Below are 20,883 nucleotides of genomic sequence, written 5' to 3' on the forward strand. Positions count from 1 at the left end.
CCCAAAGTTACCCAGTTGGCTTTCATGGCTAAGGCAGGACTTGAACTCGCAATCTCCCGCTTTCTAGCTTGGTGCCTTAACCGTTAGACCGAACTGTCAAATTATGTTTCTTTCTCAAACATATACCAACCATCAGACTTGGTTTTCTCTTCCCCACAACTGATAACCAAAGATTTTATTGATATTAGCCTACCAAGATAAATAACAATCAAGATATACCCACAATACCAAATATATCAGGTTTGGTACCATATTAAATGTTATCTCCCCTAGAGAATCCTAGGAATTGTAGCCTGTCAAGAGATAACTCAGAAAATCCATTATCTGTACCGCCTGCCCCATGCCCAGAGGACTTCAGAAACTCGACACTGTATAACCATGGGGGGGGGGGGGGACGAGAAGTGGAATCAATAGCCAAATAAAAAAGAATTACTGCTAGTCTCTAGTTTTCATTTTAAAAAAAAGTACTTTAAAGAAGGTTGAAAGCTGCAATCCTGAAGGGAAACTGAAAATGCCAACTCCGTCGGCGATGGGATTATGACATCACTATGCTTCCAGCTACAGCCTTTCTATCTATAAATGTTGACCTAGGACAGAGGTGGGGGGATTATTGTTTTAAATTGTGGGCCAAAGCTGTATAATTCTTTTAATTGATTTTAAATTTTGTATTGTTATATTATTTATCCTTGGCTGTGCGCCACCCTGAGTCCAATAGAAGAAGGGTGGTATATAAATTGAATAAATAATAATTATGGTCCCTTTATGACTTGTGGACTTCAATTCGCCGCCCCCCTTTTTTAGTTTTTAATGGTTATTAATTGTTTAGTTTTAATTCGTTAATGGGTTTTAATTCGCACTGTTTTAATTCGGGCCAAAGTATATAATTCTTTTAATTAATTTTAAATTTTGTATTGTTATGTATTTTAGTTTTGGCTGTGCACCGCCCTGAGTCCACTAGGAGAAGGGCGGTATATAAATTGAATAAATAAATAAATAAATTCCCAGAATTCCTGAGCCAGCATGGTCATAAAGGGGCCACAGTTCCCCACCACTGATTTAGGACTTCACTCTCTCACCTAGCATTGATAAAAGCTAGTGCTGCCTGCCGGGTCCCAAATCTAGGGAGCCTTTAAAATGTACAAATTTGTAATTTCACCCACTAATCATTTTCATTTGATGACCTCGTAATCCCTTGCATTGGGGTGGAGTCTGGGCAACTGAATGGCGCTAGTAGAGTGACTTAATGTCCGGATGCCCTTCTTGTCACCAATGCAGAGTTTTGTTCAGCAGATATATATTCTCAGTGTGCCCAAAGAGAGAAATATCTGCCTCTACTTAAGATCAAACTCACAACCTCCCGATTGTGAAGCGTGAGCCCCACCTCTAGGGCACCGCACCACTCCATTTCACCTACTAAAATTTCACCCACTAAACGACTATAAAATGGAGGTTTCTATTCCTCTGCTGGATTTTACTTAGGAGCAGTCCTACCGTATCTGTTGAGGACATGATGGGTTTCCGCTTTTCCTTAGGAGGGACAGAAGAGATGACTGAGAAATCCCTGTGTAGGTATCTAAGAAACTGAGCCACTGTGAAGCAGAAGGCCAGGAGAACCTCTAGGTCCAACAGGGAGAAGTAATGGCCTACTCGCGGCCTCCTTCCTTTAGGTTTGACTTGTGACATAAACAAGGCTGAGCTCAAATCAGGATGCTGGTGAGCTGCATCACAACTGGGTCATGATTAGGTAGCTTTAGGCAAACCATTGTTTCTCAAGTCCTTTCCCAGGCAAACTCCATCTCTCCCCTCCATGGGGACAGCCTTACAGGTAGATACAGTAGTGGCCAAAATTGTGGAAACCTTTTGGGAAAAATGTATTTTTGAGGTTTGATGGCTAAACACCACTTCTTTTTTTTTGGAGTTTCAAGATAATCCTATTCCATTGCTGGAATGGCCTGGGAATAGCCCAGACCTTCTTAACCCAATTGAAAATCTATGGAGCCGACTAAAGAAACTGGTTAATCAGAAGCGACCCAGCAATAAAACCCAATTAATAGAAGCCGTCCTTCAATCTTGGTTTCACATTAGAACAGCTGCAGAACTAAAAGACTTAGTTCACTCCATGGGAAGACGTTGTAAGGCCGTCATTCATGCTAAAGGTTACCCAACAAAGGATTAACTGACACGGTGATCATTTTTGTATATCTTGTTTTTTCTACCTGTTTTACTTTTCTCCTTTATACTGTAACTGCTATTCTAATAGTAAATCCTTCATAAAAGTTATTGCATTACATTCTTGATTAAATTATCTTTCCATTGATATATACTTTTATGGTACTACTCCCCCAAAAAGTGGTGTTATTAGCTAGTTTTGGAAAATCCGCTTTTCCCAAAAGGTTTCCACAATTTTGACCACTACTGTATAACCCTTACGAGATAGCAATAGCATTTAGCGTTTAGACTTATATATAACCCCATAGTGCTTTACATCACTCTCTGGGCTTCGTCCACTATCTTGCCCTGGTGGCGCAGTGGTTAAGATGCAGTATTGCAGGCTGACTGAGCCTGGAGTTCGATCCCGACAGGGTTCAATTCAGCCTTTCATCCTTCCAAGATCGGAAAAATGAGGACTCAGATCGTTGGGGGCAAAATAAAAACAATGCTGACATTGTAAACCGCTCAGAGTAAAAGAGTTGGATGGGACCTTGGAGGTCTTCTAGTCCAACCCTCTGCTCAAACAGGAAACCCTACACCAGTGATGATTAACCTTTTTGGTGCCAAAAAGCAAAGCTGGCTGAGGAACTCTGGGAATTGAAGTCCACAAGTCTTAAAAGTCGCCAAGGTTGGAAACCCTTGCTATAAGCAATAAAAAATGATGAATTGCTTATTCTTCGAAATGGCCAATTCAGAGACTCCTGCGCGACGTGTAAAGTTCCATGAATCGCTGTTGTTAACCAGAACTTAAAAGCAATTCATTTTATCTTTGTAATTTAAAATTTGTACTACAAATCAGCACCCACTTGCTGTTGGTTGGCAGCCATTATGGGCACCGAGACAGGCATTACGATCGGCGCTACTGCTCCATCTTCTGAAAACCTTTTCATCTCGGGAGGAACCGCTCGGTCCGCTGCTGCCTGGAAGGGCCACTTCTCTGCCTCATAGGCCTTAAAGGAAATATAAAAAGAAATATCTGTTCTAGCAGCAAGACTACAAGCTGTAATACAAATGCTGCTTCGTTCTTTTAAATTGCAGGTAGTCCTCAACTTACGATCGTAATGGAGCCTGCCCATTACAGTCATATGTTGCAACGGTCCTAAGACCGAACCCAATTTTATGACCTTATTGCGGTGGTCATTAAGTGACTCCGCAGTAGTTAAGCAAACCCATTGTCGTGGGGCATTTTTGCTTTAAAAAAAAAAAGAAAGAAAAATCAGAAGTAAACGCCGGTTTTCAGCCACATAGGTGCAAATTGCGGACACGTGACCATGAGATGCGGCAAATGGTCATAAAATGCCTAGTGCCTAAAACACGATCACATAACCGATCGCTAAACGACAGTTCGCAAATTGAGAACTACCTGTCTTTTGTCCCAGATTCTGTATTGGCCTTTCTAAAGGACTTAATCTGGAAATAAATATTTAAGATTTAAAAAGCAGCGGAGAGAAAAATAAAGTTTTGTTTTTCTTTTTTTATAACCTGGTAATTTCTTAATTGGGGGTAGAGTCAAGGTGACTGGATGGAGCTGAGAATTTACTGGACAGATGCCCTTCCTGATGCCTACTTGGAGTTCACAGCAGACATTTTCTGTTTGTGCCCTGAGAGAGAAACATCTACCACTACCTAGGGTTGAACTCTCAACCTTCCGAGGGAAGGTTTACCACTAGGCCATCATGCCATCCTGGAAAGAAATATCTAATGAAATAAAAAACCAAATTGTTCACATTTCCCCTTTCAAAGATGTTAGAACTGCAATCCTAGATAGATTTAACCGGCAGTTAAATGTCATTTTATTCAATTCTAGTTATGCCTTCCTGGAAGCCAACCCTAAGTAATAACCATGCTGGGATATGTTCAAATAAAAGTCAAAAGACTGAATTGTAGATTAATAATTATTAGCATTTTATGTAGCAATTTCTCAACATTCAAAGCATTTCACACACATTAGTGCAATTATCTTCTTTAAAATAGCTTCATATCCCCCATTGGCAAGTTCACCGTCCCTTTTTAATGCAGTGGGTTGTTTATTTCTACATGGATTATTAGCTGCCTGGAGCTTTTGCCGGTAAAAAAAACAAAAAAAAAAAAAACTTAATAGTATAGAAGTTCTTACAGTACCACTGTCTGGGAAGAGGATGAAAGCAGCACATCTCTCTTAGTGTGTGAAAAGATGACGTCTTATTTCCCTGAATACATCCTGGCAATATTTGAGTTTTAAAAAATAGCTGTGCTCAGAAATAAGTAGTGTACCGTGCAGATTTCTTCTGGAAACCTTAGCAAAGATCTGGTGATCAAAGGTAAGGAATGCAGTGAGCAGACTACCAATATAAAAGAATATTTGTAGCCCAGGGTTGATCTGTGGGATCCTTGGTGCTCTCTGAGCTTGGGGGTTTCCTTGCAGACATTTCATGACCCAAGTAGGTAACATCATCAGTGTTAAAAAGGAGTGGGGTTTGTGGAGTGCAGAAGATGGGGAAGACGAGGAGGAGGAGGAGGAGAACTGTGGGCTTCTTGATGCTCTCTGAGTTTGGTGGTTTTCTTGCAGATGTTTTCTTGCAGATGTTTCATGACCCAAGTGGAGTTTGCAGGAAAGAGGAGGAAGAGGAGGAGGAAGACGACGAAGGAGGAGGAGGAGGAGGAGGACTGTAGAGTCCTTGATGCTCTCTGAGCTTGGTTGTTTTCTTGAAGATGTTTCATTTACCCAGTTAGGGAACATCATCAGTGCTAGAGGGAAGTGGAGTTTGCAGGAAAGAGGAGGAGGAGGAGGAAAACGAAGACGACGGAGAAGGAGGAGGAGGACTGTAGGGTCCTTGATGCTCTCTAAGCTTGGTTGTTTTCTTGAAGATGTTTCATTACCCAGCTAGGGAACATCATCAGCGTTAGAAGGGCGTGGGGTTTATAAACAGAGAGCAAACCCCGCTCCCTTCTAGCATTGATGGCATTCCCTAGCTGGGTCATGAAACGTCTGCAGCTAAAAGCGCTAAATTCAGAGAGCACCAAGGACCCCACATAGAGCAGAATCGAGACCGAGTCAGACTAAAACATTTGAGATGGCCTCCTCCTTTTTACGGCCTACTTCAGCATCAGCGATAACGAGCATTGATTTACCGAGGTGATATTCCCTTTACCTGCTGCTTTTCCTTCCCTGACGGAGACTGCCACTGCTCACCATAGAAACACATGTGGCTGTTCAGGCCCCTTTCGGTATAAAACAGCTGATTGCAGGTTGCACAGCGAAAGCTGTTCCCTTTCTCACTCCTGTCTCCAGGATCTGCCTCAGACTTACTACTGTTGGCAACAATTGATGTAAGCAAGGTGAGAAACGTATTTTAGGAAGCTTGAATGTCTTATGTTATGATTTATACTCCAACCTTATGACAACCTTAACTATGTTCTTGTACTTCAGAGACCCTTTGAGGCCAGCCTGGAGGGGGGGGGGAATGCTTCCATGGATCATTTGCCATTGAACCATGAATTGGGGAAGGAATCTCACTGGGACATCGTAGATAAAGAAGGGCTGCCCAAGAGGAGATAACTGGGAAGGGGAGAGCTGCTTAGGGCCATATCAAATTTATTATTTATTTTCTTTGCCTGCCTGCTTAGAAATCACTTTTGAAATTCCATCTTTGGAAGCACCGATTGTCTCTCTGCTTCCCGGATGTCTTCCCCCCCCCCGCCCCCCGCCCAATATATGTACCGAATTATAATCTGTTCAACGCCCAGGAAGCTTATTTATCCAACTCGGTTTTATTAGCACGAGCAAGAGAAACCTCACATTTTATTTCTTCCTGGGCTTTCCCAAATTCTCTCCCCGATAAGATTAAAATTAAGAATTATTATGAGCGGGCCAGGTTTTAGCTCTCTTTTTGGTTTATTTTTTCTGGATGCCTTTATCAGACAGGAGAAGTAATCTCAGGGAACTGGACCGGTGCTGCTGAAATTACCTGAACAAAAACTCTCTCTCTCTCTGTGTGTGTCTTTGTATCTGTGTCTTTGTGTCTCTGTGTGTGTCTTGAGTGTTTATTCAACTATGGTGAAGGATATTTGTTTTGTAACCACAATTGCAATTAAGTCTCTCTCTCTCTCTCTGTATGTGTATGTATGCATGCATACGTACATACATACATACCGTGTTTCCCTGAAAATAAGACCCTGTTTTATATTTTTTGAACCCTGAAGTAAGCGCTTCGCCTTATTGCCATGCTCTCAAAAGCCCAATTGGGCTTATTATCAGAGGATGTCTTATTTGGGGGGAAACAGGGTACATACATATATATATATATGAGAGATTGATAGATATAGCTATAGATACATACACTCTGTGTGTGTGTATGTGTGTGTGTGTATATATATATATATATATATATATATATATATGTGTGTGTGTGTGTGTGTGTATATATTTATATATGTGTGCGCGTCTGTGTATGTCTCTGAATGTATGTGTATGTATATACACACATATACACTTACATACACTAATATTTTAGGCAGTATTAAAACATAATACACCCCTGCTTACCATCCAGGAGAAAAGCATTCCTCTTTGACTGCATTAGTAAAGCTGTAGATATTTCCACCCTGTGTTTTTCAAAGGAAGGAAGGAAGGAAAGGAAGGGAAGGGAAGGGAAGGGAAGGGAAGGGAAGGGAAGGGAAGGGAAGGGAAGGGAAGAAGGAAGGAAGGAAGAAATTAAGTACATATACAAATAGGTTTTTTTATCTACAGATGAGGACTATTATTTAGAAGATTTTTCCAAGGTAAAGATTATCATAAACTTTCCCTGGTGCATTTCACACAGCTGGTTTCTTTACGTCTGGCCCCCTGAAATCAGGCTTGATTCCTGGTGCTGACACAGATACAAACCTATGTATACAGGTAGTCCTCCACTTACGACGGTTCACTAAGTGACCATTCGAAGTTACAACAGCACTGAAAAAAGTCACTTATGGCCATTTTTCACACGATCATGCAATTTACATTCGGATGTTTGACAACCGACTCACATTTATGACGGTTGCGGTGTCCCTGGGGCCACTCGGTCCCTTTTGCGACCTTCTGACGAGCAAAATCCATGGGGGAGACACATTCACTTAACAACCGTTCTAACTTCACAATTGCAGTGATTCACTTAACGGCTGGGGCAAGTAAGGTCTTAAAATGGAACAAAACTCACTTAACCCGTCTCGCTTAGCAATGGAAATTGTGGGCTCAATTGTGGTCGTAAGTTGAGGACTACCTGTATCGCCTCTATGCACCTCACCGACCATTCCCAATTTGTCTTCGGTCAAATGGTGCTTTGGACCTCACCTTTCTTTCCGCATTCTAGTGTTTTGGGGTCATTTCTAACTCTCGTTGCTTTTAAAAATGGACATTTTTAATATCTTTTGAGAGCCAAGCCCACCCCAGTGGCTCTTTTGTAACTAGTGCAAGACCTTCTTATCATGGCTGACAACTTCTGGCAGGTTCCGAAAATACACATAATTCCAAATATTCATCAGCCCCAAAACTTTGAGAAACCCTGATATGCCTGGAGGATTTACTTCTGTCCCAAAGGTTGCTTTTTTCCAAAACGCCAGCGGACTTTGTTTTCTTCCCTGGAAAACGTTTCACTTCTCATCCAAGGAGCTTCTTCAGTTCTGGACCAGAAACGAAACATTTTCAAGGAAGAAGAAGAAGAAAAAAAAAAACGCCAAGGAAGTCCATTTTGCCTTTTGGAGAAGCTCCCTTGGGACAACCATGACGTAGATCAGGGGTGTCGAACTCAAGGCCCATGGGGTGCTTAGATCTGGCCCGCGGGACTGCCGTGGAAACAGTGAAGGACCGACCCGTGGTCCCTCTGCCAGCGAAAACGGAGCTCGGGAGGGCCACATGCGGCCCTCCCGAGCTCTGTTTTCAACTGTGATGGCCTCCTGCAGCCTTCTGCCAGCGAAAATGGAGCTCGGGGGAGAGGTGTGGAGAGCTACAGGAGGCTGTCGCGGTCAAAAACAAGAGCTGGGGTGGGGGTGCGCATTTTGGTTGGCAAAGGGCTGCCAGAGCCTTGGTAGTACAGTGGTTTAAAGCACCCTGTTATTAACATCAGCTGCCTGCAATTACTGTGAGTTCGAATCTTACCAGGCTCAAGGTTGACTCAGCCTTCCATCCTTTCTAAGGTAGGTGAAATGAGGACCCAGATTGTGGGAGCAATAAGCTGACTTTGTATAAATATACAAAAGGATGAAGGCTATTGCTTAACGCATTGTAAGCCGCCCTGAGTCTCCGGAGAAGGGCGGCATATAAATCAAATTAAAAAAAAAAAAAAAGAGGCCATCGCAGCCAGGGGTGGGCTTCAAAAATTTTAGCAAGGGGTTCTCTGCCCAATTGCTGGGTGGGTGTGGCCATGGTGGGCGTGGCCTAGTCGGCATCCTGCACCGTGGGAGGTGTGTGCATTTTTGCCCTCCCTGGGCTCCGGAGGATTTCTTCGAGCCTCCAGGAGGGCAAAAACGGCCTACCCAGGCTCCGGAGGCTGGAAACGGGCCCTTTTCTGGCCTTCCCAAACTTCCGGTAGGCCAGTTTTCGCCCTCCCCAAGCCTCTGAGTGCACCCTGCACTAACCTGCATCCAAAATGGGCCGCGCGGGGACTCCTGGGAGGGGAGGGGCTGGGCCAGCCAGGAGTGGGATTTGGGGGTTCTCCGAACTGCACGGAATCTTAGCTAGAGGTTCTCCCGAACCCCTGCGCATCCCCAGCAGCCCACCCCTGGTCGCAGCCGAAAACGGACGTCGAGCTGGCCACGCTTCCCCAAGGTCAAACACAACCCCGATGCGGCCCTCAATGACACCCCTGACCTAGACGACTAATAATCTCCATAGGCCTATTCTGATTTCTTTTTTTAAAAAAAAAGCCTTAAAAACATGCCTGAATTCTGTTGAAAATCGTCAGCTTGGGCTTCGCTCTGGACACGCTCTCGAATGAGGTGCTGGGCAAGGAAAAGGAAGCCATGGCGACTTGACTAGGGGAGGCCATGGCGGTGATGTCAAACTTGGGCTTCTCCTTCCGGCGGGGCCGACCGCTGCGAGAATGTCCTTTGCTGCCGGACTCTTTAGCACAAGCCTTGGCCTTCTCTTTCTTCCTGGGTAAAGGGGAGTCGTTCTCCAATTCCCTTGGCTTCCCGTAAGTGTGGTTTCCTGGGGTGTTTTCGTACTGATTGGGGCTGGAAAATTCTTTACACTCTAGGCATCTTTTGGAAGGCCGGGAGTGCTTTGCCTGAGGAACACCGCTTGTGGTTACAGAGGGCAGGGCAGACGAATGAAAAGCGGGCAAAGGCGGTTGGTGCCCGTCTTTTTCGAGATCAGGTGAAAAGTCGGCTTGGAACGGAGTCAAAGGAGGCCCGTCGTTTTCCACGGCCGGGCGAACCAAATCCGCCTGCTCCTGAAACCCACAGGGAACCGGTTTGGCTCCCACCGGTTCGGCCTCGTTCGATGGAGCCAACACCTTGGTGTGGGACACGATGTGCTGAGATTTGGTGATCCTCTGGAAAAGGTGACTCTGGACTTGGAGCTGATCCTGGCTCAGAGAGGATTCCTTGGATTTCATGAAGAGCTGCCGGAAGAGCGGCGTGGCCTCGCCCTTCTGGAGTAGGCTATGTTTCGGGGTGTCCGAAAGTCTCGCCGCTGGGCTGAACGTCTCTTCAAAGCACCGGAGTCTGGCTTCTCCGGAAACTTCCCCGTGGGTCTTTAAAGAAGCCGGAGGGAAAGGTAAAACATCTGGACACTCGAAGGTGGGCCTGACGGAGTCAAACGCATGAGACGGTCCCATTATCCCTTGGGAAGCTTCGTGGCCGGCAGAAGACAGTTGAGCAACGTAAAGGCCGTGTCCTTTGGCTTTGGCGCCAACTGGGGGTGCGTTTCTGGCCCACTGGACACTGCTGCTTGGCTGTTGGGTGGGGGTAGGAAACTTCTGGCCTCTGAATAAGGGGAAACGGGGCATACCGCTGTTGGACCAATACTCCAAAGCGCTGGCTTCTATGGGGAAGTCGCGTTCCGAGTGGGAAGGCCTGTCTGGCAAATTTGTATGGCTTTCCGATGGCCCAAGTATGGATAAATTCCCCGTGTTGATGATAGTGTACATGCTGGAAGAAGGTAAGTTCTTTCGGCAAGGGTAAATGTCCTTCATGGCTTTCTCGCCGGGGGTTTCTCTGACCGCAGTAGCGCTACAGGTGGGCGCACAGGAAATCTGACCGTAGACCGAGCTGGAAGGCTGCAAGGGTCCCCTGGAGTTGGTTTCGTTCGGTCCTACAGATGAGGAAGGAGCGGACGGAAGCTTCGGGCCGACCAAGCTGCTAACGATGCATCTCAGCAGGTCTCGGTTGGGCAGGAGGGAATGATTGGGCGCTTGCGATTCCGGGTGAGCAGACAAGCTCTCTGCCGCTCTCAAACTGCTCTGTCCCGCCTGGGCGTGCGAATCGTGCGGAGGCGGTGTGCTCTCACAGGCTTCCTCGTCCTTCAGCAGCCGCAGGCCGTGGTGCATTTCGTAATGCCGGCGCAGCGATCGATGGTCCGAGTAGCTCTTATTGCAACCTTCTTCTATGCAAATGAAGGGCTTTGTTTTTTGGTGGGTCAGCATATGACCGCTCCTGATGGGTGTTTTTTTAAAAAAATAAAAAATAATAATAATAAAAAAAAAGATTAAGCCACGAAAAATGCAAAGAAGATCTAGGCTTATCCCTCATTGCTATCCAATACTAAAATCCCTTCCATCACTATACACCAGTGGTGAAATCCAATTTTTTTTACTACCGGTTCTGTGGGCGTGGCTTGGGGGCGTGATATGGTTTGGTGGGCGGGGCAGGGGAAGGATACTGTAAAATCCCCATTCCCTCCCCATTCCAGGGGAAGGATATTGCAAAATCCCCATTCCCTCCCCACTCTGGGACCAGCCAGAGGTGGTATTTGCCGGTTCTCCGAACTACTCAAAATTTCCGCTTCCGGTTCACCAGAACCTGTCAGAACCTGCTGGATTTCACCCGTTATACATTGATACAGAAGCAAGAAAAGGAATATGATGGTTGGAGCCTCTAGTACCCAATGTATCCACTATCTTATCCTAAAGGACTTCTGGGGCTACTGTTTCTTCAGTTGCTTTGGCCACAGAAGTGGTCAGAGCTCGCAAGAACGATAAGGAAGGCAAGGCTGAATAAGCAGTCCCTTCCCAATAATTCTGATTTTTGGGGGTTGAACACTCGACCCGGTATTTTTTATTTAAAAAAAAAAAGTTTAAATCAAAGTGAAAGAATCTACCACAGCCTTCTAACACAATCAGCTTCCCCCCCCCCCGATCCACAAGGGCTTTTCTGTTCCAAATTACCACACATTCCTTCCTGTTAGCCTTTGCCTTCAGACCAAAATGATACCGCCAAGCACAAATTTATCAATGATCACTTGACTCCGGATTATGTGCAAAAAACAAAACAAAACAAAACAAAACCCTCTCACTTTGTGACTTCCCCTCCACAATAATGGGAGAGCTGTAGAAAGAGGGCAAGGGGTGGGTATGTTCTAAAGGAGAAGTGGGGAAGGATGGCCCCTTTATGACTAGTGGACTTCAACCCCCAGAATTCCTGAGCCAGCCATGCTCAAGAATTCCATACTGGCTCAGGAATTCTGGGAGTTGAAGTCCATAAGTCATAAAAGGAGCCATCGTTCCCCACCCTTGCTCTAAAGGAAAGTAGCATTAACAATTTGCTAGCAATTAAGCTTATTTATGGCTAATTCCCTGTTGCCACAACCCATCGCTCAACTGCTTCCAAAGAAGTGTGTTTTATGGTCCCCTGGCCCTTTAACTATCCCCATCCAATCTGCAAAGGTTGCTTTTATTTTGAAGAGAGCCTGTTTTTTTTTTCCCCCAATGTATATATGAGAATGGGGGCATGCTTGCACACTTTCCCAGCCCTCTTGTTTCAGCCCTCTACAAGTCTCAGTTTCTCTGGGAAAATTAATTGCCCGCCCGAGTTAGAGGACTCGTTTTTTTTTCAGGCATTAGAAAACCTTTCTACTTTTCTTCAGTTGCCACTTCATCCCCAATATCCAGGCTAAACTAGAACGGTACGTGAAAACTTGGCACGCTGTAAAGCACTAGCAGCTCCGTTCAGCAGAGCTAAACTGGCAGCTTTGCCTTTTTTTCCCCCCTGGGACAGAAAAAAAAAAACGACAGCACATCTGACTCCGCAGGGCCCCCCCCACGAGCCCCTGCCTGGCACGGAGCGGATTCCACCAGGGATGCTTATTGCTTACAGTAGTGGCCAAAATTGTGGAAACCTTTTGGGAAAAGTGTATTTTTGATGGCTAATAACACCACTTTTTTTTTTTGGAGTATCAAGATAATCATATTCCACTGCTGGAATGGCCTGGGAAACCTTAAGGCCCAGCTGAAAATCTATGAAACTGACCAGTGGTGGAATTCAAAAATTTTTACTACTGGTTCGGTGAGGGTGGCTTGGTGGGCGTGGTGTGGCTTGGTGGGCGTGGCAGGGGAAGGATACTGTAAAATCTCCATTCCCTCCCCACTCCAGGGGAAGGTTATTGCAAAATCCCCATTTCCTCCCGATCAGCTGGGACTCGGGAGGCAGAGAATAGATGGGGGTGGGGCCAGTCAGAGGTGGTATTTACCGGTTCTCTGAATTACTCAAAATTTCCGCTACCGGTTCTCCAGAACTGGTCAGAACCTGCTGAAACCCACCTCTGGAGCCAACTAAAGAAACTTGTTAGTCAGAAGAAACCCAGCAATAAAACCCAGTTAATAGAAGCCATCCTTCAATCTTGGATTTCATATTATTACAGCTGCAGAACTCAAAGACTGGGTTCACTCCATGGGAAGACGTTGTAAGGCCGTCATTCATGCTGAAGGTTACCCAACTAAGGATTAACTGACATGGTGATCATTTTTGTATATCTCGTTTTTTTTACCTGTTTCACTTTTCTCCTTTATACTGTAACTGCTATTCTAATAGTAAATCCTTCATAAAAGTTATTGCATTACATTCTCGATTAAATTATCTTTCCATTGAGATATACTTTTATGGTACTACTCCCAAAAAAAGGGGTGTTTTTAGCTAGTTTTGGAAAATCCACTTTTCCCAAAAGGTTTCCACAATTTTGACCACTACTGTATAACCCTTACGAGATAGCAATAGCATTTAGCATTTAGACTTATATATAACCCCATAGTGCTTTACATCACTCTCTGGGCTTCATCCATCATCTTGCCCTGGTGGCGCAGTGGTTAAGATGCAGTATTGCAGGCTGACTGAGCCTGGAGTTCGATCCCGACAGGGTTCAATTCAGCCTTTCATCCTTCCAAGATCGGAAAAATGAGGACCCCCCAAAAAAGTGGTGTTACTAGCTAGTTTTAGAAAATACACTTTTCCCAAAAGGTTTCCACAATTTGGGCCACTACGGTATGGAGCACGTAAGTCGCTTTTTGTGTCCAGGAAGATACCTACAAGTGGTCCTGTCGCTTGAAAGCTTTGCTGCAGATCTTACAGATGTGCTTCCGTTCCTGGCTATGAGTCACGTAGTGCTTGCTGAGGGAGCTGGTGCTGCTGAACACCTTCCCGCACAGGCTGCAATCCAGGAAAGGAGCTTGAAGGGCGTTTTGCTGAGGTCTTCCTTTTTTTCCGCTGCCGGAACCGGATCTGCCTCCTGGCTCCACTTCTTTTGGCGCTGAAGGGGCATGAAGCCCCAGTTCTAAACAAGGAAGGCCAACTTTTAGTTCCACCGGCACAGACTCTCCTGCAAGGCACACAGTACAGGTAGTCCTCCACTTACGACAGTTTGTTTAGCAACTGTTCGAAGTTACGACGGCGCTGGAAAAAAGTGACTTATGACCAAATTTCGCGCAGTTTACGACCGCTGCGGCATCCCCGTGGTCACGGGATCAAAATTCAGGCGCTTGGCAACTGACTCGTATTTATGACAGTTGCAGTGTCCCAGGGTCATGCAATCCCCTTTTTGCGACCTTCTAACAAGCAAAGTCAATGGGGGAGTCAGATTCACTTAACAACACTTTGACTCATTTAACAACTACCCTGATTCACTTAACAACTCTGGCAAAAAAAAAAAAGGTCAGGGTTCCAAGTAATAAATCCATATCAAGCAAAACTCTGAGGCCGGTAGATTCCTCAAAGAACAGCTTTATTGGAAATATCATATTGGCACAGATCTGGTGAAAACCGACTCTGGAAAGTCCCAGAGTTTTTACCTAATTAAAAGTTAAAGGTTTTCCCACTTTCTCAAAACAATCAGTCACATGGTCCAATCACAGTGCGGTCTGGCAACCGGGTAGCATCGCTCTGCCTTCCTCCAACCAGGTGTGAGAATGCCCTTGGTTCCCAAGAGAAAACATGTTGTTTTGGCTACAGAATCTATCCTCTCTATCCCTCAGCTCCACAACACCGAAGCAGTCAAAATGGCTTCGGTCAGGTCAGCTTCAGGATTGACAGAACAAATGTTTTCGCTTAGCAACAGAAATTTTGGGCTCAATTGTGGTCATAACTCAGGTAGCCCTGGATTTACGAGCACAACTGAACTCCAAATTCCCATTGCTGAGCGAGGCAAATGAGTTGCATCCCGTTTTTACGACCTTTTCTGCCACTGTTAAGTGAATCATGTGGTTGTTAAGGGAGTACGGCTCCCCACCCCCCCATTGACTTTGCTTGTCGGAATCCAGCTGGGAAGGTCATCAAAGGTGATCACATGACCCCAAGACAGTGCAACTGTCATAAGTACAAGCCAGTTGCCAAGTGCCTGAATTTTGATCACCTGACTGTGGAGATGCTGCAATGGTTGTCAAGTGTGAAAAACGTCCGTAAGATAAATTAGTCGTTCGGTTGTTAAGTGAATCTGGCTTCCCCACTGATTTATAGCTTGTGAGAAGGTCGCAAAAGGGGATCACGTGACCCTGGGACACTGCAACCGTCATAAATATGAATCAGTTGCCAAGCATCTGAATTTTGATCATCTGACCGCAGGGATGTGCAAAAGTCGTGAGTGTGAAAAACGGTCGTAAGTCACTTTTTTTCACTGATGTAACTTTCAATGGTCACTAAATGAATTGTTGTAAGCTAAGGACTACCTATATGGACAAAATATACAATTACCTCTCTTTTTTACCTCTAGCCTTATATATATATATATATATATATATATATATATATATATATACAAAATATACCATAAGCAAACAATCTCCTGGCACAGCTGTTTCTTTACATTGGCTGAGAATTCTTGACAGTTGAAACCCCAACCATTCTGGGAAAACATCCAACTTAAAAAACACCATCTTAGCTGAAAAAATATGAAGCTTAATAAGGTAAAAAAAAAACTCAAATCCACAGCTGAAATAAGACAATTCCCCTTATACGTATTGCCACGTTAGCTCTGCACTGGGCTACTCACCATGCAAAAGCGGTTGTGAGTCTGTGTCACAATCATCGAGGAGTTTAGCGGAATCACAGTCTTTTACCGAATACAGAGACAAGGTGTCCAGGTTGTCTTCCAACGAATCACTGTTTATATTTGTAGTTGAAAGGCTGGGATCCACATCCAGATTGTTCAGTCCAGCATAAATCATGTCCCTCATATCTGGACAAAGATCATGGCTGAATGTATCACTACAGTCCAACACCTGATTCCCAGAAAATTCAGGGAGCTGAATTTCAGAATGGAGTGAACTGTCATCACTCAGATGATACTGGTCCATATTTAATCACTTCGGTATTTGAAGTAGTTGTTCCCTAAACACACACACACACACACAAAGAGGCAATGGGGCCAATTCTTCGGTCAGCAATATCTAAGGAATTCAATAATTGATCATGAAATTCTATGAAGCAGAGCTATTGAAAAACTGTTTCTGCTTAGGAAAATCTAAAACTTCTGCAAACTTATTTGATCCACTGTTTCTTAAGCCAAACAGCTTTGTCCCTTTTATTGTAGCTTTTTTTGTTGCAGCTTTACGTGTTTGTTGTTGATTTTATGAAGAGTATACATTTTGGCATACTATCTTATTTTTAATGATGATGCTATTCTTTTATTGCTTTTTGTGCAACACTCTGGGTACTTTTAACAAAGGCAGTATTAAAAAGTATTGCTTTTTAAAGCATACGTGCGATTGTTTCGTCTCTAAAACAGTACTTTTAATTTAGTAACAGGGCAAATAATTTATATTGCAAAATTACACATGAAGATTCATGTTTGCTGAGTCAGTACTTTCCTTCTATAAATCCCGTAATTAAACATTTGCTTAAGATGTGCCATTCACTAGCAAAAAAGCTAAAATCATCAGCACTTATTTTTGTCTTATATCAATAGTGAAAACAAGTAGCAAAATTTCAGTTATCTGTATTTTAGGCCATAACATACCTTTTGGGAAAATCCTGGAAAAGGAGTCTCCTTCAAATTAAAAAAAGTAAAAGGAATTTTAACTTGCATTCACTCAGAAGTAAATTCAATATTTAATCTGAAGTTCTAATCAAATTTGCTATTTGAAGAATATGCATACTTTTTTTAAAAACAGAACTTATGTTCATTAGACGCATCATCTATAAAACACACTTATCTTGTCATTTAATTGTTATACAATCATTTACTGCTAGGAAAACTGGAATGGGGTAGTTTTGAACAAGGGGGGGTGAGGATGAGGAATTCATTAGATAGTCAAGATAAACACAGAAAAAACTTTATAGCAATCAGACTTTTAGGGGATTTTTTTAACTTTATGTAATTACATGGCTGACAATAAAAATAATAGTCAAAGCACTATTTTCAAGTAATGTTAATGCAAATAAACTTTTTTTGCATTGTGGGGTTGGTGTGCTAACAATGTCATTACTCAGCCAATATGCCTGTGCAAAAACATGCAATTGCTGATGTGCAAGTTTGTTTAAAAAGATCACTTTAACAGCAGGAAGATTAATCAACCAAAGCCTTTCAATTATCTGTCGATATTCACTTGCATCATATTGATTTTTCACAATAGTTTTTCGTTTTGTTTTTTAAGTACTGATGGTCTGAACTTGGTAAAAATAAAGTCAGTGTTTAAAGGAAATTGTGCCATTCTGTGACCCAAATAAAAAAATCTGATTAAAAGAAAAAAAAAAACGTGCAGAATTTGATTTATAAAAAAAAAACTTGATTATAAAGGGGTGGCAAAAAAGTGGTTTTAAAAGACGGGGCAACAGAATTTGAATTTCTCCAGAGTGGTTTAGAAGGAAGACCTGCAACCACCAACAGAAAAGATCTTCCATTTCATCCACATTCTATTTCTTGGGCCATAAAATATTCCTTTTTTTTTTTCTTTCTCCCCTTCCCACATCTTGCTCCTGTTTCATTCAGGCAACTTTCGAACCAACCAGGGAATGCTGATTATCAGTGTCCTGCTAAGCTTTTCAGGAGCCCCCATTTTCAAGTTTGGGTTCTAACTTTAAAAAGTTATATTTTTTTTTTCCATAAAAGGGATCTCCAAAATGGGCCTGGTTTTCCTTCCCTTCCAGGCCAACACATTTTTCACACCTTCCCCAACTTGGCAACCTCACAAGGCCAACAGGTTTGGGATGTGGGTGGGTGGGGGGCACATCCCACTCCCCCCCACACTCAGAGGCCCAAAGCACCCCTTTCTCTGAATTGCAGGGAAACCCCCCCCCAGCAAAGCCCAGGCTGTGCAATGGCTGCAGGCCCCCCTCCTCCTCCTCCTGGGGGGGGGAGCCTAGAAACAGCCTTTTTTGCACCCAGCCCAGCAGAAACCCCCCCCCACCTCCTTCTTGGGAAGGGGGGGGCGCGTGGTGGTGGGGAGGCCTCTTACCACAGGCCCAGAGGGAGCCCTCTTTTGTTTGCTCCTCGAGAGGGACCCCCTGACAGGGGGAAAAAAAAATAATAAAAGTGGGGGGGGGCTGGCTTGGAAGGAGTTCAAAGCCCCCTGCCTCTTTTCTGCTGGGAAATGGGGACGTTGTTGCACGCACAGCCGGGGGGGGGGGAGGCAGAGAGGGCTGTTCCCACCCTTGGAAAGTGGGGGGGGGGCTGTTTTCCCCTTGAAGAGACGCAGGGAGGGGGGAGGGAAAGGGAGCTGTTTGAGGGGCGGGGCCGTTGCATCTGCACCTGAAGGGGGCGGGGCGAAGCTTGGCGTCTCCTCCCAAAAGAAACGGAGGGAGAGATCCAAAGTGGGACCGCCCCCTTTCTTGAGGAGGGGGCGAAAGGCGAGCGCGCGGGGCGGGGCGAGCGAGCCAAACCCCCAGCGACTGGCTTTACCCGTCGCCTCGCGCCGGCCCCTCCCTCTTTTTTTTTTTTTTCTTTCCCCCCCCCCCCACCCTCGACGTCGTCGTTCTTCTCTTCGGGCTGGCTGTGGGCAAAGAGAGCGACAGCGCGCAGGCTCCGCCTTCTCTCCCCCCCCACCCCGCTCCTCCGCCCACGCGCCGGGCGGGGGGGGGGAGAAAGGAGGAGGGTGGGCCGAAAGGGGCGGAGCTCGTTGGTGACTCTTTTTTTTTTTGTCTTTATTTTTTTTTTTCTCTCCTCCTTCAACTCTTTTGGGCGGGAAAAAAAAAGAAGAGGCGCCGCCATTTTGGGAGGAGGGAAGGAAAGGCGCGAAAGCGAAGCGAGGGGAAAGCCTGCCTGTGAGGGAGAGGACGCAACGGGGGTGGGAGGGGTTTTCATGAGGGAAATACCGGCGGGGATTTAAAAAAAAAAGGAAAAAAAAAAAGACACGGAGGTTCGGTGTGCGCAACGTTAATTCCTGAGGCCGTCAGTCCTAGAAGGCGAGGTTGCCGAATGAGTTAAAATCGAGGCGTCTGAGAGTCACTTTTTATATAGTTCTATATAGGGTACTCCGCAGGGGTGAAATCCAGCAGGTTCTGGAGAACCGGTAGCGGAAATTTTGAGTAGTTCGGAGAACCGGCAAATACCACCTCTGGATGGTCTCAGAATGGGGCGGGAATGGGGATTTGGCAGTATCCTTCCCCTGGAGTGGGAATGGGGATTTGGCAGTATCCTTCCCCTAGGAGTGGGGAGGGAATGGAGATTTGGCAGTATCCTTCCCCAGGTGTGGGGTGGGAATGGAGATTTTGCAGTATCCTTCCCCTGGAGAGGGAATGGGGATTTGGCAGTATCCTTCCCCTAGGAGTGGGGAGGGAATGGAGATTTGGCAGTATCCTTCCCCAGGTGTGGGGTGGGAATGGAGATTTTGCAGTATCCTTCCCCTGGAGTGGGGAGGGAATGGGGATTTGGCAGTATCCTTCCCCTGGAGTGGGGTGGAAATGGAGATTTTGCAGTATCCTTCCCTTACAAGGCCCACCAAGCCACGGCCACAGAACCGGTAGTAAAAAAAAATTTGAATTTCACCACTGGTACTCCGCAACCAGCCCAAATAGGATTAGGGATGATGGTCCAGCACACGTGGGAACGGGGCTTTTTGGGTTTGGGTTTCCTTTGTGGTACGAACCCTTTTCCATTCCCTCCTCGTACACCAACCAAGCCCCATTGAGGGGAGTTTTATTCTATTATGAATCAACAGCTTATTTTAAAACTAAGCTATGCCTTATATATAATTTCTTACATTCCTCAAACTTTACAAAATTGACTATGTATTTCCATCATGCGTGCACAGTAGTAGTATGTGCTCCTGTATAATTTTATTAGTTATCCATGTTCTCTATATGCCATATTTTAAATAAATGAGGGTTTTGTAGCTCTAGCTGAAAGCGTCCCTATTTTGCGGTCATGCTGGCTTAATTTTAGGGATTGTGTCTTATTTATTTATATCCTGCCTTTATTACCTTTTTTTGAATAAACTCAGGGTAACAAACACGGTACAGGTAGTCCTTGATTTACAACAGTTCATTTAGGGACCATTCAAAGTTACAACGGATATTGAAAAAAGTGACATTTGACTTTTTCATAGTTAACAACCAACAAAAATCTTACCCACATTTTTGTCCATGTTTGATTGGTCCTTATAAAGTATTGCTTGTGGCTTCCTTTGCAACTGGTGTAATTTCTATTTATTTGATTTGCACTAAAAAGTTGGGAAGCTCTGAAAATATACATCAACAGAATAATTAAACACACCAATTAAAACAAGCCATGTCAATAAAAACTATCCACAACAAGGGGTTGAATAAGTCAAGATAGCAGAGACAATTATGCAACTATAGGTAGTCCTCAACTTGCAGTCAGTCGCTTAGTGACCAAAACCATGACAGACCTCCCAAAAGGTTTTTTTCCTAGTAGTTTCCTGAAAGTTCAGGATCTTTTTTTCAGATCAAGTGTTGATCCATTGGTTGCAACAGGAATTGACCGACCCGCCTGTTTGGGAGGAAAGCCTGAATCTGAACCAAGGAGAGTCTTCTGAAAGAAAGATTTGCAGATCCACAACATACGTAAGTAAAGAAAAGTGTGAACACACTCCTATTAACAGACAAAAATACTATTTGTGATTATGCAGTGAAAAAATGTTATCAACTACTTATGTCTGCCAGTGTGTCAATTGATCAAAACTCAGGACAAGCTGTATTAGGACTGGCTTAAAACAACTGAGAAGAATGGCTGTGTGGTAGTTCTAAACTCAAAAAAATGATGTTAGTGTTATTCCAATTGATACTGATTTGGGGTCCTTTTCATAACTGCCGCAGCCCTCTGCTGTTCATAAT

At 44.5% G+C, this 20,883-nt stretch overlaps 2 protein-coding genes across 7 annotated transcripts in view; one reads left to right on the forward strand and one right to left on the reverse strand.

Annotated features, from left to right (window-relative positions):
- ZNF541 (zinc finger protein 541) overlaps positions 1 to 18,675 on the reverse strand; it is a 32,438-nt gene extending 13,763 nt beyond the window's left edge. The window contains exons 1-8 of one of the 3 annotated variants that reach the window (XM_087876254.1): positions 18,341 to 18,675; positions 16,610 to 16,639; positions 15,644 to 15,981; positions 13,690 to 13,933; positions 9,108 to 10,824; positions 6,737 to 6,795; positions 5,343 to 5,502; positions 3,018 to 3,161 (exon numbers count right to left, since the gene is read on the reverse strand). In XM_087876254.1, coding sequence (XP_087732380.1) covers positions 3,018 to 3,161; positions 5,343 to 5,502; positions 6,737 to 6,795; positions 9,108 to 10,824; positions 13,690 to 13,933; positions 15,644 to 15,947 — 2,628 coding nt within the window. In that variant the 5' untranslated portion in view covers positions 15,948 to 15,981; positions 16,610 to 16,639; positions 18,341 to 18,675. Of the gene's footprint in view, positions 1 to 3,017; positions 3,162 to 5,342; positions 5,503 to 6,736; positions 6,796 to 9,107; positions 10,825 to 13,689; positions 13,934 to 15,643; positions 15,982 to 16,609; positions 16,701 to 18,047 lie in introns of those variants that run through there. The other 2 variants (XM_034438089.3, XM_087876255.1) reach the window with 2 other exon arrangements.
- BICRA (BRD4 interacting chromatin remodeling complex associated protein) overlaps positions 18,650 to 20,883 on the forward strand; it is a 65,381-nt gene continuing 63,147 nt past the window's right edge. For 2 of the 4 annotated variants that reach the window (XM_087876252.1, XM_087876253.1), the window contains exons 1-2: positions 18,652 to 18,852; positions 20,495 to 20,613. The gene's annotated coding sequence lies outside the window, so the exon portion shown is untranslated. Of the gene's footprint in view, positions 18,853 to 19,341; positions 20,614 to 20,883 lie in introns of those variants that run through there. The other 2 variants (XM_060693821.2, XM_034438085.2) reach the window with 2 other exon arrangements.

Source organism: Pantherophis guttatus, chromosome 10 (assembly GCF_059756535.1).
Source record: "Pantherophis guttatus breed Tessera chromosome 10, ASM5975653v1, whole genome shotgun sequence".
Classification (NCBI taxonomy): Eukaryota; Metazoa; Chordata; class Lepidosauria; order Squamata; family Colubridae; genus Pantherophis; species Pantherophis guttatus.